The sequence below is a fragment of the Culex quinquefasciatus genome, chromosome 2 (genome assembly GCF_015732765.1).
Source record: "Culex quinquefasciatus strain JHB chromosome 2, VPISU_Cqui_1.0_pri_paternal, whole genome shotgun sequence".
Classification (NCBI taxonomy): domain Eukaryota; kingdom Metazoa; phylum Arthropoda; class Insecta; order Diptera; family Culicidae; genus Culex; species Culex quinquefasciatus.
The window spans coordinates 219,477,237-219,494,189 of NC_051862.1; the positions used below are offsets into that span (position 1 = coordinate 219,477,237).

The 16,953-nt window shown below is 41.8% G+C and overlaps 1 protein-coding gene across 1 annotated transcript in view; it reads right to left on the reverse strand.

Annotated features, from left to right (window-relative positions):
* Positions 1-942: 942 nt before the first annotated feature.
* The window catches only part of LOC6032185 (protein sickie), a 45,703-nt gene continuing 29,692 nt past the window's right edge, over positions 943-16,953 (reverse strand). Inside the window, exons 3-6 of the mRNA XM_038254916.1 lie at positions 3,560-3,643; positions 3,399-3,503; positions 2,942-3,335; positions 943-2,333 (exon numbers count right to left, since the gene is read on the reverse strand). Of these exons, the coding sequence (XP_038110844.1) occupies positions 1,330-2,333; positions 2,942-3,335; positions 3,399-3,503; positions 3,560-3,643 (1,587 nt within the window). The 3' untranslated portion in view covers positions 943-1,329. The remainder of the gene's footprint in view (positions 2,334-2,941; positions 3,336-3,398; positions 3,504-3,559; positions 3,644-16,953) is intronic.

Genomic DNA, 16,953 nt, shown 5'->3' on the forward strand with positions numbered 1-16,953 from the left:
TCGAAATTTTCATGGTACCAGCAAAATGTACAGGGATAAATCAAAGCACACTAAGAAGGCTGCCTCGATCAGAGGCCGTTTTTCTGAGAAAAACGCGTTTTAATGTTTGACCTTGAATATTCAAATACGAGAGCACGCAATGTAAACAATAACAAACACGTTTTGTTTGGCTCACCATTCTGTGCATTGTCCCAAAGTTTGGTTGAAGTTGGTTGCTGGAGTCCCAAGTTATAATTACAAATGTTTACGGTAGTCTAGCTTGTACGTGCGACAAACGCATCCTGACGTTCCTGGCTTGAAATCCCTTTGGCCTTTTGTCGCACTTACATCAATTTTCATGGAGTGACAAGATAGCACGACAAGATTGAAACTACTTTCATATGTAAAGTGACAAAAATGCACGGAGTTTTTTCGGTTTTTGTTGAATATCTCAGGATTGAAATCGAAATTTGGGGATCTGTGAAGGTCAAAAGGTGAAGCTTTGTGAGCTGCACAAAATGGCGTTCTTAACTCAATTTGGCCCAAAATGCACGTACGACAAGTTAGCACGATGGCGACGAAATATCATTTTAAACTCCAATTTTTAGATACCCTCCTACCACGCGGTGGCTGATTGATCTGACTAAATAAATTTTCAACCAAATGGGCTGACATTTGGGCTGGAGGCACCATTTTGAGTACTCTTTCGGGCATTCTCATATACTTTTTGATTTGAGCATTTTTTTTTTGACCCGGGCTAATATCTACGTTCACTTAACGACTAAAGCAGTTGTTTCAAATATCTTGATTATTTCGCGTGTAGTTGGTTAAAACGTAAGAGTAGTCATGCCGTACACAGGGCTGCCAAGCAGATCTTTGTGTTAAAGTGTGTTTGAAAAGCAAAGCAGAGTGTTTAATCAATTGAAATTTTCTTTCAGAATAAATAAAACTCAACATAGATTAATTTGACGTTTATTCAACGGTGTCTTTATTTCATTACTATTGCTAACATAAACCGGAGTACCAACTTTCATGGCTATTGCAACGACCAAAAAACCGTCGTCGTCGTATTCCTCATTAGATTTCAACTAGAACGTGAATTACGTGTAAACACTGCTATCTATTTTAAATTATTGTAAGGCATCATTTCGGGACGATTTTAAATACAAATAGCTACAAAACACCTTCGACAAGAAAACAAAAAAAAAATAGCACGATATTTTAAGATAAGTTAAACACTTTAGCTAGCCGTTTTCCAATTCTGTACAAAAAATCTCAACAGCAATCGCCAGCGATGCGCGTTCTGCGTCGTTTTTTAAGTAATAGCATAAATATTTAAAGCAACTGCTCTCAGTTCGCGATCGAATCCGCCGATCCACCGTGTCGGTTCGTGATGACCGCCGACGACGACTTGTAGCGCAGCACCATGTTCTTGATGATGAGGTTGTCCAGCGCGACGTTGCTGACCCCGCGCAGGCAGATGTACAGCGTGTCCACGTTGCCGATGATGTACCCGTACGGGAGCAGTTCCGGCAGGGGCACGTTGTAGGCACGTTTGGCCTCACCCAGGTGATAGCTGGCGATCGATTCGGACGATAGGCCGAGATTGCCGGCGGCGTCCACCCGCTCGAGGAAGTCCTTGAAGCTTCGCCGGACGATGTAATCGAGGCCTTGCCAGCCCGTCTTGGCCGAAACGTACGTGAACGCGATCGTGAACTCGTTCTGCTTGATCTTGCCGTTCTCCTTGTGGCCGTGCTCGTTCATTTCGTCCAAGTACCGCCCAAAGTGGTCCATCTGGCCGAGGTAGACGGCGATTGCGACCTTCTTGCCTTCGATGCTGTCGACCATCGATTCGGATTGGATCGCGATGATCTCGTCCGCAAAGGGCGATCGTTCGATCGACGGCGACATGTCCGCAATAAATGCCGGACTCAGCGGCTCGGGGAGTGGCTCCGGCGCCGGTGCCGGCGGAATACTGTCCTCCTCCTCGCCCTCGTCCAGATCCAGCGGCAGATCCAACTGCTGCCGTCCGCTCAGATAATCCGCAGCGGCACTGTATCGCCGGAACTCTCCGACGGAACTGGTCGGACTGGTCGATCCCAACGACATATCGGAGCCGGTCATCGAACGCCGCGTGACGATCTGCTGCAGTCGTTCGTTGTTCTGCTTCAGGTTCATCATCTCGGCGCGCATCTTCATGACAGTGTCCTTGAGGCACTCGACCTGGGACGCCGTGGTGAGGGCCTCCAGCCGGATGTCCGTGAGGACGGAGTCTTTGGCGCGCAACTGTTTGACCAGCTGTTCGACGACCGGCGGCGGGCCGTCCAGGTCGAAGGGGTGCGTTGGGGGGTCGCCTAGAATGAAAAAGGAAATGAGTATTATTTAACTTTTTTCTAAAATAGCATAAGGCCGTTGCAAATATTTTTCAAAGTTTACGTCGCCTCATCTCATTCTCATCTCATTCTCATCTCATTCTCATCTCATTCTCATCTCATTCTCATCTCATTCTCATCTCATTCTCATCTCATCTCATTCTCATCTCATTCTCATCTCATTCTCATCTCATTCTCATCTCATTCTCATCTCATTCTTATCTCATTCTCATCTCATTCTCATCTCATTCTCATCTCATTCTCATCTCATTCTCATCTCATTCTCATCTCATTCTCATCTCATTCTCATCTCATTCTCATCTCATTCTCATCTCATTCTCATCTCATTCTCATCTCATTCTCATCTCATTCTCATCTCATTCTCATCTCATTCTCATCTCATTCTCATCTCATTCTCATCTCATTCTCATCTCATTATCATCTCATTATCATCTCATTCTCATTTCATTCTCATCTCATTCTCATCTCATTCTCATCTCATTCTCATCTCATTCTCATCTCATTCTCATCTCATTCTCATCTCATTCTCATCTCATTCTCATCTCTTAACAAATCTTCGTTCAACTTACCAATCGAACTAATCGAGTCCGGTGTGTTGCTGTTGGCCGGCGAAACCGGCCTGTAATTGTGGAACGACTGGGCCGAAACGCAAACGTCCTCCCTGCTGCCGGGATACGCCGGCCCGGCCAGCGAAGACGTCGACTTCGTGAGCGGCTTCATCTCCACGTCCGGACTCGAGCTTTGGCTGACGGGCCGGCTCTGTTTGGAGCTTTTGCTGGAACGCGAAAAGGCCCTCGTTAACGAGTGACGGAGGCCACTTTTCTTCTTCGGTTTGGCCACCGGCGGTGCCGGAGCCGGTGCTGTTTGGGGGTTGACCATCGATGACGTAGCCGGACTGATGACCGAATCCGTGCTGTGGTGGCGCTTCATTTCGCCGGCTTTGGGAGGTTTCGGGGGTGGATTCTGGTGAAGGAGAATTTTGAGTTAAAACCTAGAGTTTAGTGACTTAAGTTAAGTATTACTAACCCCACTTCCATTACTACTTAGTGCTAAAAGTTGGGTGGCAGCTATTCCAGCCGATTGCTGGCGAAGAAGCTCGATGGTTTGTCTCATCTCTTGCAATTCGTTGTCCTTAAAAAATCAAAATTAGAGTCAAACTCAATTTTTTTTCAAGAAATTTTTGTTACCTTTGCATCGTTGGAAACGTTCAATTTCTGCAGCTTTTGCGACACGTTGACCAAACTTTGCTCGAAAGCGGCTACGACGTGGGCCTGCAATAGAAATAGGGAAGCGAGAAAAAAAGAGGAGTTGAATTAATCAAAATTTTCCAATATCAATAACATCTAGTTGCGCAAGTCTTAAATTAAACATCAAAACTCATTAATCACAAACACGAGGAAGTGCCCAAACTTCATCAAATTCACCATATTTGAATAGTGTGATGATTGACGGACCTCCCCGAAAAAAAATATAAAAAAAAACTCAAATCGATCGCAGTAGCCATCGTCGATCTAGTATCTGCGTGTGGAGTTTCGTGTCGTGTGGTGTGGCTACTTGGATGGTTTGGTTGGTTGGGAGGTGGCGCTGCATATCGAGCTGGAAGTAAAATTTATTGTCGACCAAGTTGGCGGTGAGGTGAGGCCGCCTTTTTTTGGCTACTTGGATGCTACGGCAGGTTAATGTCACATTAGGGTGGTGTTTAATCAAGTTTTAAAGATTTCATTTTTGAGTGAAAATTTTATGGATTTATATTTTTTTCAAATTGTGATCTATTGGACTATGTTCTCCAAATTTATTAAAAACTTTTTTTCCAAGTTTCGCAACGACTTACTTTTCCTAACATTCGTGTCTACTTTTCATCGCCAAATATAACAGTTCTGAAAAGTTCTTCTCAGCATCGATTTGAGTGCTGAAATTTTAAATTTTCGGCACTTGTATCGAAGCGTAATAGTTTTCAATACAGTTTTTGTTTACACTTTTCTTGGCGGCAAATAAAATTCAAGCAGCAAAACCAAAATGTTCAATATCAAGATTTTTAGCTGTCAGGAATTTCTCAAAGTATTTTAAAAACTTCGACCATTAGCACAATTTCGATAGCAGAAATTTGAAATCAAATTTGAAACTTTTAGATGATTGAAAAAGTTATTAGTTTTCCAAAAATTACGTCTGTTGCCAGCTGCTGCAGCGGTCGAGCTCGAAGTCTTCGGAGGTTTGCGGGACGCTGGCGCTTTCTTCTTCTTGTCCTGCTCCTCGATGTACTTTTTCCGCGCGGCACAGCCACGGAAATTCGCCGTGTGGTTTCCACCACAATTGGCGCACTTGACACGTGCTTTGTGCTACTGGGCGTTTTCCCCCAGTTGGTCTTTCCGCGGAAGACTGCACCTTTCGGTGAAGTGGGTCTCACCGCACTTACACACCGGGGTGGGAGATTGCAGTTTCTTGAGCCGTGTCCGAATTTCTGACAGCGGTGGCATTGGGCTGCGTCGGCCGGATTCTTCGTGTAGAATCGCCACGTCACAAAGAAGCCGTCCAGTGCTTTGATCCGCCGTAGGTCCTGGATTTTGACGGATCCGCGATCGAAGTACAGGAGGTACAAGGTGTACGTACCTGTCACCGTAGTCGATTTTGAGAGCACCTTTATCTCTCGAGGCTTAACCTTGACACCCGTCAGGTGTTCTTCCAGGTCGGAGATCGGGCGGTCCGGATATCCCTGAAGGACGATCTTCACTGGGACCTTCTCTGCAGGATCAAATGTGAAGAATTTGAAGTTTCGCAACTTCAACTTCTTCACCACTTAGTCGAAATGCAGCTTTTTGTGGGTAATCACTTGCACAGAAGTTTTGCTAATTTTGAGACAATATTGGAGTCCCTCAAGCAACTCGTCAACATCGTCAGCCAACGTATCCAAAACAAAAATTGGAGGTGGTCGTCGTTCCTTCGGAGAGTTACCATTTTTCTGCTTTCTTGCTTGCGCGCAAGTTCATCATCGTCATCGTCGTCGCCAGCACTGCTGCTGTCACTGTCGGTGTTGTTTTCATCTCCACTCAGCATCTCAAATTCGTTGCTGGTGGGAACGTTGGAAGTGGTTGTCGTCGTAGTGCTGGTGGACTGCTGCTGCTGCTGCTGGTGGCCGGAAGTGCTTCCGGATGCCCGGGTCGATTGTCTCGTCCGTACCGGGGACTCACGTGGACGGTATGACACGTGTAAAAATGAAGGATCGGTGACGTCACCGGGCACGCTCCCGTGCGCGATGGCGGTCGATGCGGCATTGTTGTGTTTACCTTTCTGCACTCTGCCGGTAGATGAACTTCGCGGGTTTTCGAGGCCGCACTCGAACTGCCTCGGCCACGGCTGGCCCTTGGCATGCTGGAGCAGCAAACTCGCGGGTAATCACGGTAAATTACGGCGAAAAAATCGAAAAGTCTGAAGAGCTCCGAACACTTGACTGTTGCTGGCTGGTGTTGCCAGTCCCGATGTTTCTCTACTTTTCATCACAAAAAAACTCGATTTAGTCACAATTTATTCTTTTCTGTTTTTCAATTTAGGCCGTTGCAAATATTTTTCAAAGTTCAATATTGCCTCGAAAAATCTGAGAGCAAAACATTGTTTCGAATTACTAAAAAAAAATTAATGAAAATAGAGTGCAACCAACTGAAAACATTATAACATGCATTTTCCTGTGTTGAAAATAGGATTTTTACAATTCCGTCGTGAAACTACTTACTTTTCCTGTAATTCATGAACGACAAAACAGTCTACATTTCTCTACCAAAAATAGCAGAATCGAATAGCAACACTTTTATAAAACAAATGCTAAAAAGTTGAACTTTTCAGCACCGAATCATTTAGCATGGTTGAATCATTAAAAATATTTAAATATTTCTGTGAAATTTTAAATTTTTGAGTACAACTGGTACAAGATACATTAATTTTGAAAAATATTTGCAACGGCTTTGTGAATTTTTGAAAACATTTAATAATTTGAAAAACAATAAAAAAATTGCGTGTAAAATCGAAAATCAAAAAGTTTTTTGGTGAAATTTTTCTTTAATGCATAATTTGTAGATGGTTCACACTTAGATTATTTTTTTGCAGGAAAAAAATTGTTTTACAAATTTAAAAATATTTCATTCTTGTTAATTCTACAATGGATTATTCTCAAATGGAAGAAAAATATATTGTAGAATGAACAAGAATGAAACCTTTTTAAATTCAAAAAAAAAATACATTTTTCCTACAAAAAATAATCTAAATGTGAACCATCTACAAATCATGCATTTAATCCAAATTTCATAAAAAAACTTATCTATTTCGATTTTACACGCTTTTTTCGATTTTTTTTTATTGTTTTTGAAATGAGGCCGTTGCAAATATTTTTAAGTTTATGTCCCTCGACTCTGACCAAAGTCGAGGGGGGGGGGGGGGGGGGAAGTGCAAAATAATAAAAAAAAAATATCTAATTATTGCTCAAAATTTTAATTTTTACAAAAAATAAAATTTTTGCGATGCTGTAAATTGAATTTCCATAAAAATTCAAAACATGTTTAAACAAGCCTGAACATGTTAAATATGATTATCAATGCAGAAAAATGCAGTTTAGATTGTATTTAGTTGGTAAGACTTCTATTTTTATGGAAACTTTGAAGTTTCTTGGAAAAATATTTTTTTGCCCCTTGATTTTCAGACCAACTTTGAAGGGAACTTTGAAAATTGGTTGCAACGGCCTTATTAAATGTTTTCAAAAATTCATAAGGCCGCTTCTTTAAAAAAAAAATAATTTTTCGATGTAATTCAAAACAAAATTCAGTTTAATCATTTCAATCAGGTATCTGGCAACACTGCAATAGCAGCTCTTGTGTACAATTTAAAAAAAAAAAAATCATGATTTTCGACACATTTTTAGTGTGACTGGCAGATTGATATGAATTTAGAGTGCTTTTTGAACTGTCATTCAACAAAAAAAATCTTTCAACCAACGTCATTATTTCAAATTAAATTACCAGTACCACCCTAATTTTACTATCTGTTTGACATTTCGCCGTTGACACCCTAAGAAATATCAACCTCCCCAAAAAAAACGTCGCGTATAATTTATGCTGCGCTGGGAATGATTTATGATAAACGAGGCCAGAATTCAGACGATATCAGCCCCGGAATCTCCAACCCTGGGTGGCATTCGTGGGGCGACCGTTTAATGGTCATAAAGTAATAAAGTTGGACTTATTAAGAAATTGGTGCGCTACTTGCTGCGCAGTGCACGTGAACAACAAGTAAATTCAATAATTACTATTGAAACAGGGAGTGTGAGATCTGGGATAGGGAAACTCGCAATTATTGCGGTAGTTTAGCTCAGGTAAAGTCTTTATACTTAAGGAAGGGGAGGGGGGAGGTTAGAAGTAAACACGTGTGTTTAAGCGCTGTTTGTGTTTCGCAGGTAGCAGTCCATTACTTGCGAGGGGGGCAACCATAAATTACGATAAGGTATGCTGGATAAACAATTCACGACGTTAGTCATAAACTTGTCACAATAAAATTAGCAACCTTGGTGGGAAATTGAATCCGAACGGGTAAATCATCAAAGCATGCCGTTGCTAGGTCAGCATCAATTAAATCAAGTAGGCAGGCTGGAGTAGGCACAGCCACCTTCGATGATGACCAATAATGGCGGCTCGTTGACGTCGGGTTGCGCTGAAATTGATGCTATCACGCAGGAATGTTGACGAGTTTGCACGTGGAGTAAGGCTGCACACTTTGTGTGTCTAATTGAACAAATAGGAAATGAATAGCTTGTTAAGTTAATTCCAACGATAAAAGTAATAAGACAGTGATTAACACGCTGCTGTAAAATCACCCATTTTCAATAAGTAATTTCTGATTAGTTTTGATGTTTTGAAGTTGGCATCGCAGCCTACTCCGTTCTCCAATTCTACCCTAACCTAGAAAAAATCGCTCCAAACAAAGTTGTTTGCTATGCAAATAAATCGAAAAGTCATGTTCGTCCCAAATAAAAAGACGACGCACTTTACCGCGAAATGAGTCGATTCCAAATAAAACCAAAAATTGCCTTTTCGCGCCCTCCATTGGTGAACGGTTGATATGTGCCTGACAAGAAACGACTTTTTATTTGCAGGTTAGGTTGTTAGGGTGACGGCGTCCATTGTGGACGCAAGGCATTCAACTCTGCGAGTTTTATCCAAATTTACCCTACCACTCAACAAAGAGTTTGTTTGGGTTTGGCTTTTTTTTCGAACAACTTCCTGTTTGGTGTTCTTTTTGCCGATTTGGTGTTTCTTTTTTGTGAAGGGGTTTTCGCACCCAAATAGCCGTTACAAACTCAAGCCGAATCGAATGAGACGCGCTCAGCGGAATATTGATGACACTCCGTGACTGGTCTGTGACGTTATCTCTGCTAGAATGGCGTGATTTTTTTTTTGGTTTTCGGGAACGAAAGGTTATGAACCTGATTCGTTGGAAACACGTTTTATTCGGATTTTCTTGGAATTTAAATAAAATGTGGAAGGCAAAATTCAATTCTCTTCAGTTACAGCAGCGCCACAGGTTGGGGTGGTGAGAAGTGGAACCAAGTGGCATTTGTGTCGTGTTGCTAAAATCAGCAGTTGTCTTCAAGAAGGTTGCCAGATTTACTGTTTAATTCTTTGAAATATATTTTCGAACAAATGTTTCTAAGAACTTCGTGAAAAAAATGAAGTTTGAAAGAAGATTGGGACAGCGCTTCAGAGTTCAGAATATGCCAGATTTTTTATTTACTCTAATTAAAATACAGACAAAGTCAGGTAATGCTACTCTTCCATCTTCTGAAGATTTAGTGACTTCAAGTCCAAATCCAGTTTTGCAACAAGAATCCACTGTCAGCTCTGCTCAGAAATATATTTTTGAATCAGTAAACAGTGATTTTCTTATCACTTTTTTGCTTTTTTAATCGTCAAACAAATAAAAACAAAAATGCGCTACCGATTGCAGTGGCGAGACGTCAAACTAAAATGACATTTGGTGACGTGTTGCTAAAATCATCAAGGCTTGCCAAACAATTTTTTCTTCACCGGACAAATTTCAGCAGATTAAATATTCATTTTTGAAGGAATTTGGGAACCAATTAGCACCAACCAGCTAGCAAGATCGGACAATTCCGGGTTCCGCACTTTTCCGTGTTCGTCTACATGGCCATAATATTTGCTCACTTGGGCGCGATTTGTCAGTGCCGCTGGACAAGGATTTGCGCCGGTTGTCTGTCCGCTTGGAAAACAAACATCTCCTTAAGCCCAGACCACGTGAGCTGGAGCTTATTACCTAGCGTCTAAAAGCTATTATTAATTACCCTGCGGGCACCGCTATCATTTCTCCCGGCGCGGCTGGCACATTCGTTTGACGCAAAATGCGCTTGTTGCCATTTTTGATTTATAGGCGGCACACTCGCCGCCATAAATCCTCTTAGAAAAACGTTTGACAGATCACCCCAACTGACAGCGCGCTTAAGCCACTTGAAGGTGGGTGGCAATTGAACAAATGTACCCATTCTGCGCACTTCCGGCATTGTTGCCCTTTTTTGGACGGCGAGAGAAGGTGCCAGCCAGATAAACATCACGAAAGTGCCCGAAAAAAACGCGACAGCGCCTCAAAGTGCTCGAGATGTGCGCGGCCAAGTGCAAACACAACTGGACAAACAGCAGGCGTTGACTGGAACGGGTGAGCAAATTTGCTTAAGGTGGACTTGGCCCAACGGTTTTGACAATCCAAGAAGGCCACGATAAGACCGACCGAGTCTAAACAAATTTGTCTATGACGCTTGCAAAGATCTGCAGTTAGCCGTAATTACCGCCAGACGGGCCCATAATTGACGCGCTGACGGCTCGGAAAGTGTTGCCATCATCAGCGTCAGGTCTAGACGGTTTACGACTTATCTTGCGCGTCTCCAACTTTGGACACAGGGTGACAATTAAGACCGATGGGCAATTATCGCGAGTGATTAACCTGGAAATACGTCTGCGGGCAGCTGACGTTTACCGTATTGAATAGAATTCAATCTAGTAGGCACGGAATAGTAAACAAGAACCTAACCTCAATCCGACCTCCATTCAGATCCCAGCAGGCTGCGATCCAGATGTGGGGTTCTAGCTTGAGCAAACAAAGCCCCACCACAAATTGCACATGGCAAGCTGTGATCTACTCACGGCGTAATAAAAAGGGCCTTTCAAAAGTAAGTCAAGCTGGAAAAAGAGACCTGAAAAGGGAAGGAGTGTCACAGTGCATTTGCATACAACAGCGCTCCAGGTTGAATCGGCTGAATCGGGACGGCCTGACACAGATTCTCGACTAGATGATAAAAGCGAGTGAAACGAAGTCTGTGCCAGACTGCACGTCGCAGAATGTTTGGGCGATTCGCGTCCAATCACTGTTTTGGAAAAAAAAACAGCTGTCAATCAGTCGTTCGCTGATAAGATGGCGGCTGACGTAAGGCGCACGCGGAAACGAGTAATTACGGCTTTCCGAAAGGGCCATTTATCAGCGCATAGAAATGACATAACGAGCTAACTCGACTACGTCGTGGCCGCGTCAGCGCCTGCTGCGACGCGCTGCGGGTCGCCAGGATTAATGTTCCGGTTGAATGTTTTGACAGTTGCGCCCTTTGACGAACGCGGGTCGAGTTTCGGATTTTTCGATTAAATTACGCTTACGACACGTGATAAACATGGTGGTAGATCATAATCGAACGAATCGACAGATAAGTATCGGTAACTGCTGCGGGAAGCTCTTTTCTCGATAAGATAACGGAGCCGCTGACAGCTTGGGTTGACGTAACGAAAGGGGCTATCCGCGCGCGCGCGTTTAAGGTGGATTTTTCGCCAATTTCGAAATCGAAACGCCATTATCTTGAGCTAGTCACGCCAATTTCGCTAGTCAACGAGCGCGACTAAACGCTGCATGGATCGTGATAGCATTCATTCGGCAAAGTTTGCTTTCTTCCTGGTATCACTTCCGTGTGCCAAACATCGCTTAGGATTTGGGCGCGAGCACAGATTGCTGCGATTTCTGGCGTTTCGTTTGTTTTGAAGAAAATTGGCGAAAGTTGCACAAAACTAATTTATCGGCCTAAACCCGACGCTAATCTGTGTCCATTTTCCGATCACCACGGAGTCTCGACCGCGGGGAAAATTGATTCGGAATGCTGCAAATGGAAAGTGACACGCGCGCGGTTGCGCGCAGATTGGACGCGATACGCCCTTTGCGAAGTGCGGTCAGTTTGACAGTTTAAATGCATTAAAAAAATGAAAGACTTTTTTCAGTGCAACAAAATGTCAAATTTGACAGAAAATTGCATTTTATTTGCAGTGTTGCCAAACCAGTTGAGACTAAAACGTCAAACCGAGGGAAAGCACGCGGTAAACAACCGCAAGAAATTCAATTCCGATCGCTCACCGCACCACAAATCAACCACGTCCCGTGGCAGTGACCTCTCGGGGTGGCTTTATTGCTAATAGAATCGTAGATTTACGGCTAATCGCAGAGGGGGGCGAAGGCAACGATCTTCTTGAACCTCGCAACCTCAAAGCTCAACCAGCGTCCGTCAATAACTTTTCCTTTCAGACCTTTTGCAACCATCTGCGATTGCTTCGTTCCCGTTAGCCATCTGTGGCAGAGCGGCTTAAGTTGGTTCGGGCGACGAGGGCGGAACCAATATCCCCCGGTATCGTCACCGTGAAATTATCTCATCTTGTGACTTGCGCCGGCCAACGTGTTCGAGCACTGCTCGTACAATGTGTGTGATGGCTGGGTAAGATTCAATTTGCTTGGTTTGGCACTTAAATGAGCTGAATTTAAATTATTTAAAAAAAAATAATTCCGTGCCTCTGGCAACACTGCGCAGAACTGTCAAATTTCATACACGGAAAAAAATCCGAGCAAAATTTTGGGGACATTCAAGTGCAAATCAGGTTACTTATCGAAAAGTTACACCAACGTGTTCAGTTTAATTTCCCGCCCAGGACTTGCGTCTTTCGGTGTTGCCAGACGGTAATTTATGGTATCACTTTGGCGTGATCTTGTTCTCGAACAGGACTGGCGATTTGTTGTTACCAGTCAGCTAAGGGGATCGCGTCTAGCTGTCGATAGCTCAATTTGTACGTGTGCACGCACTTGCACTAATCGAACTTTGCGATCTCACCAACTAGCAGCATTAATGACCAGGTGTTCGTTTACTTTCAAATTGCCCCGTTTGGGCTAATTGAAATATTCTCCCAAATGATCGCTGCGCGATTGGAAAGCAAACAATTTAATGAGCATCGCAGTAGGTCTTGCCACGGAAAATCTGGCAACCCTGCACGGCCACTTCCGTTCCTCCCAGAAAATCCACTTATGAACGCATCGCCTACTTCAAAAGTCGAGAGCGCCCTTGTCATAAAAATAACCATCCAAGTAGTCCAATCTTCAAGCAGCGTGCCTCTCTTGGTCTTGTTTTTGGTGTAGTTCACTTCCTTTGAAATTTGATACTAATTCAGTCCCCTCTAGAGAAAAAGCTCAAGCAACTACAAAAAAACATGGATTTATTCACCTGTTTCACCCCAATTCTCTGCAACTTCTTGTTGCACTTGTTCTTGTTTTTCTTTGAGCTTGTACTTACGCAACAACCGTGTCAAATTGCACTGCTTAACAAGACTTTTATTTTACAGTTAGGGTGCACTGCCTTACGAAAATAAGTTGGGAAAGCAGTGCGCGAAACATTTTGTAGGTGGCTTCTCAAAGAGGAGTGCCATTTAGGGTGGACAAAGTGGATTAATGTTGATTTGCTTGTAATTTTAGGTTGATCAAGTTTGCTCTGAACAAAACGAAATTATTTGCCTAATTTTGACGAACAACGTTTTCATAATGAATCAATTTAAAAAAAAACTGCAAACTTAATTTAAATGCAATTTTCTGAAAATTTAATTGTAATGATGTTGAAATACAGTATTTAAATAATTAGATAATAACAAAATTAAAAAAAAATCTATTTCCGTGGCTCTGGCAACACTGCGCAGAACTGTCAAATTATCGAGGTTGTTAACGATAAAACTATCAAGGCTCGATAACGATAACGACAGAAATTTGGTTTGCCTTTTTGGTTTATTAAGGTTTTTTTTTTTTTGGAAAAAACTAAAATTTTCATAAAATACCGTATTATTCGAAAAGCTCAGATTTTCAAATTTTGCAATATGAGTATCAAACAATGCAAAATTGTGTATGATATGAAGCATATACAATTTAAAAGTGTGTTTAAAGCATGCAAAATTTTGCTCAATACCCATATTGCGTATTTTAAAAATATGAATGTTTTCGGAAAATATCGCATTTTTTGAAAATTTTAGTATTTTCCAAAAAAAAATTCTAGTAGGTGAAAAAGCATGCAAAATTGATTCCCACATTGCAAAATTTGAAATTTAAATTGGTTCGAAAAAATACGGTAATTTGTGAAAATTTAAGTATTTTACAAAAACTCTAATAAATTGAAAAAAAACAAACGAAATTTCAATTGTTTGATACCCATAATGTAAATTGTGAAAATTTGAGTATTTTCGAAGAAATACTGTAATTTGTAAAAAAAACTGATAAATTGAAAAAAAGCATACAGAATTTCAATTCGTTTGATGCCAAAATTGCAAATTATAAAAATTCGAGTACTTTCGAAAAAATACGGTATTTTGTGAAAATTTTAGCATTTTACATAAATACTTTTTACAAAAAAAACTTCAATAAAGTGAAAAAAAAAATTGAAAATTTAGTTTTTTCGGAAAAATACGAAAATTTGAGTATTTTTGAAGAAATACAGTAATTTGTAAAAATTATGGTATTTTCCAAAATAAAAACTGATAAATTGAAAAAGCATACAAAATGTCTATTCGGCATCAAGCCCATATTGCAAATTATGAAAATTCGAGTACTTTCGAAAAAATACGGTATTTTGTAAAAAAATTAGTTTTATACAAAAATACTTCAATAAAGTTAAAAAAAACATACAAAATATCGCTTCATTTGAAACCCATATTGAAAATTATGAAAATTGGAGTTTTTTTCTCGAAAAAATACAGTATTTTGTGAACAATTTTGAGCACATATTTAGGCTTTGAAACTTACTAGATTTTCAAAAAAAAAATCTTAGTAAAAGCATGGAACTTAACATTCATTAATATAACATTATTTTATTTCTAATTATCTCATTTTTATAATCGTATAAGGCTCTAGGCCAAGTGAAAAAAATATAATTCAACTAAAAAATTACCAACACACACACACACACTGTCCTGATGCAAACAATGATCGAGCTCGAGCTGTCACAGTCCCTGCAAAATATGTTGGATGACATATCGGGCAGTTAGGCAAGAAATAACCAGCTGGAAATCGCATGACAAAAAAAAAACTTTTGCTAGAAAGACTAGCAGAACTGGTGCAAAAAAAAAAAAATCCGCAGCTGCCATGTAAACATACAAAAACAAGACTGTCAATTGTAGGTTAACGTAGGAAAGATTCCTTTTCCGAAAAGGTCTCCCAAGTGTCAACCATAAAATTCACATTTTGCGAGTTTTTAAAAGTGCCCCGTCGAAGGTTATCTCAAAAATGGGTCCATCAATTTGTATTAAGTTTGTTTCTTTCTTTTTGCGCAAGTTGCACTTAACGTGTTAATACAATATCGGTGTCAACAAAAGCAACAATGGGGGCAGAAAACAAGTTTGTCGCCATTTTTTCTAGTAGGTTTTACGCGGGGGTCTTAAGGTGCAAGTTACTGCTGGATTAAGGCGGTGACTTACTGTGCTTAAGTCGCAGCTTCGATAATGGCCTTTGTGGGTGGCCGTTATCAAAAGTTGTTTTTTACTGCGATCGTCAATGAGAATTGTTGTTGTTTTTTTAGGTTCACCGTAACTCGCTCAGAATAACAAACGCAATCAACTTTTCTTTTGTTTACAGTTCATTTTATCTACTACCACATCTCATTCCGTGCAGCAATTCCAAATCGTAAAAGTCGATTCCAAAACAATTGAAAAGATAAAAATCACACGCAGTCCGCCACTTCTGGGTCACCCTGCGTTGCACTTTCACATCGCGCCAGCTTCAAAAGAAAGCACCGTCGGCAAACTCCGCCACAGCTGTCATTTGTCATTCGCGCACGAGCGCGAATTGAAACGTCGCCGGTGTTTTCAAAACACATTAATTTCCATTGAATTAATCGGCGCGGCTTAAGGTTTGCGCGATTTTTTTTCGCGGAAAGCCACCCTTGAAGTTTTGAAGTTTGGACCCCACACTGGCAAGAAGCGGAAACTTCACGTTACTCGATTTCCTGTCAATTTTTGTTGTTGTTCTTTTTTTTTTCAGAGGATCCAAGCAGGCGTTAACAAGGTGCCAACTGCTCTAGAACCAGCTGCCGTCGGTTTGACAGCTCTCGGATCTAGTAGGCTGAAAAGGTTTTTTTCCCCGATAAGCGTAACGCATCGTGAGAAAGGAAACGGCAGAAAGAAGCAATATTGTAAGGCTTGTTCTGCTCATTTTTTACTTCTTTCTCCGGTGGCTTGTCAGCCCTGACATTGAGCTTGCCGTTCGTAAATCTGGCGGTAATGTTTATGTGCCCTTCTTTGTTGGAGGAGGAGGAGGAGGAAGAAGCGGTGTAGAAAAAATAACATCTGGCGCAACTCGAGCAACAACTTTCAGGGCACAGTGTACTTCTTGGGAAATTGAATATGGTCACGGAAAAGTAATGTCACTCGAACTGGGTCTGCCGGCGACGATCAACAGGCAGCAGGGGGTCGGAAAAGTGCTACCGCATCAGTGGGGCTGTCAATCTGTCAAACTTCTGTCAATTTAGTCAAACTTCTGTCAATCTGTCAAAAAAGAACGCCACGTCAGCTGCGGTTTGCGGCACCGCGCCGCGCTGTCAAGCATGTAAACAAACCGCGTGTGTTTAATTGGCCATAATTCAGTCACGTCCAAATTGTGGACACAAAGGGTCATTCCGTTGGTTCCGTGGGGCACAGCCCCGAATGTTGTTTTCATTCGACGGGCGCGTGTTTAATTTATTGTTATTCTTTTCCCGTCAGTCTGATGGTTCCAGAGAGCTTTGTTTACATATGTTCCGCGCAGGGTTCTCGGCGATTCGATCGCCGGCCCCTCCCTAGAGTTCCAGCGGGGTTCGACTTCTAGGAGATCATGTTTTCAGAAAACAAACACACAAATTATTGGAATTAAGATAAAGGTTCCAAATGACAGGGCTTTGTTTGTTTGGCTTACGAATGCGGTGCGGTTGGGGGAACTCGGAATGGCTCTTGCCTTGCTCGTTCGGAGCAATTTATGCTGAGGATCGTGACTTTTCGTGTTTACTCCCATGCTGGGAGTCGTATTTTTTGAGGTTATATGACCGGTTATTTGGAGCTGAACCGGGGGTTCTTTCCCGGAGCAAAAATGGCGACTTTCCAAGCGCTGTGCGCAGTAGGCATCGCCTTTTGCACCTAATTCAGATTCCATGTTGGGGCTCGTAAAAGTCCATCATGGCCTGCTGGCGTTGTTGTTGTTTTGGCCGGCTGCTGTGACAGTTTGCTTAATT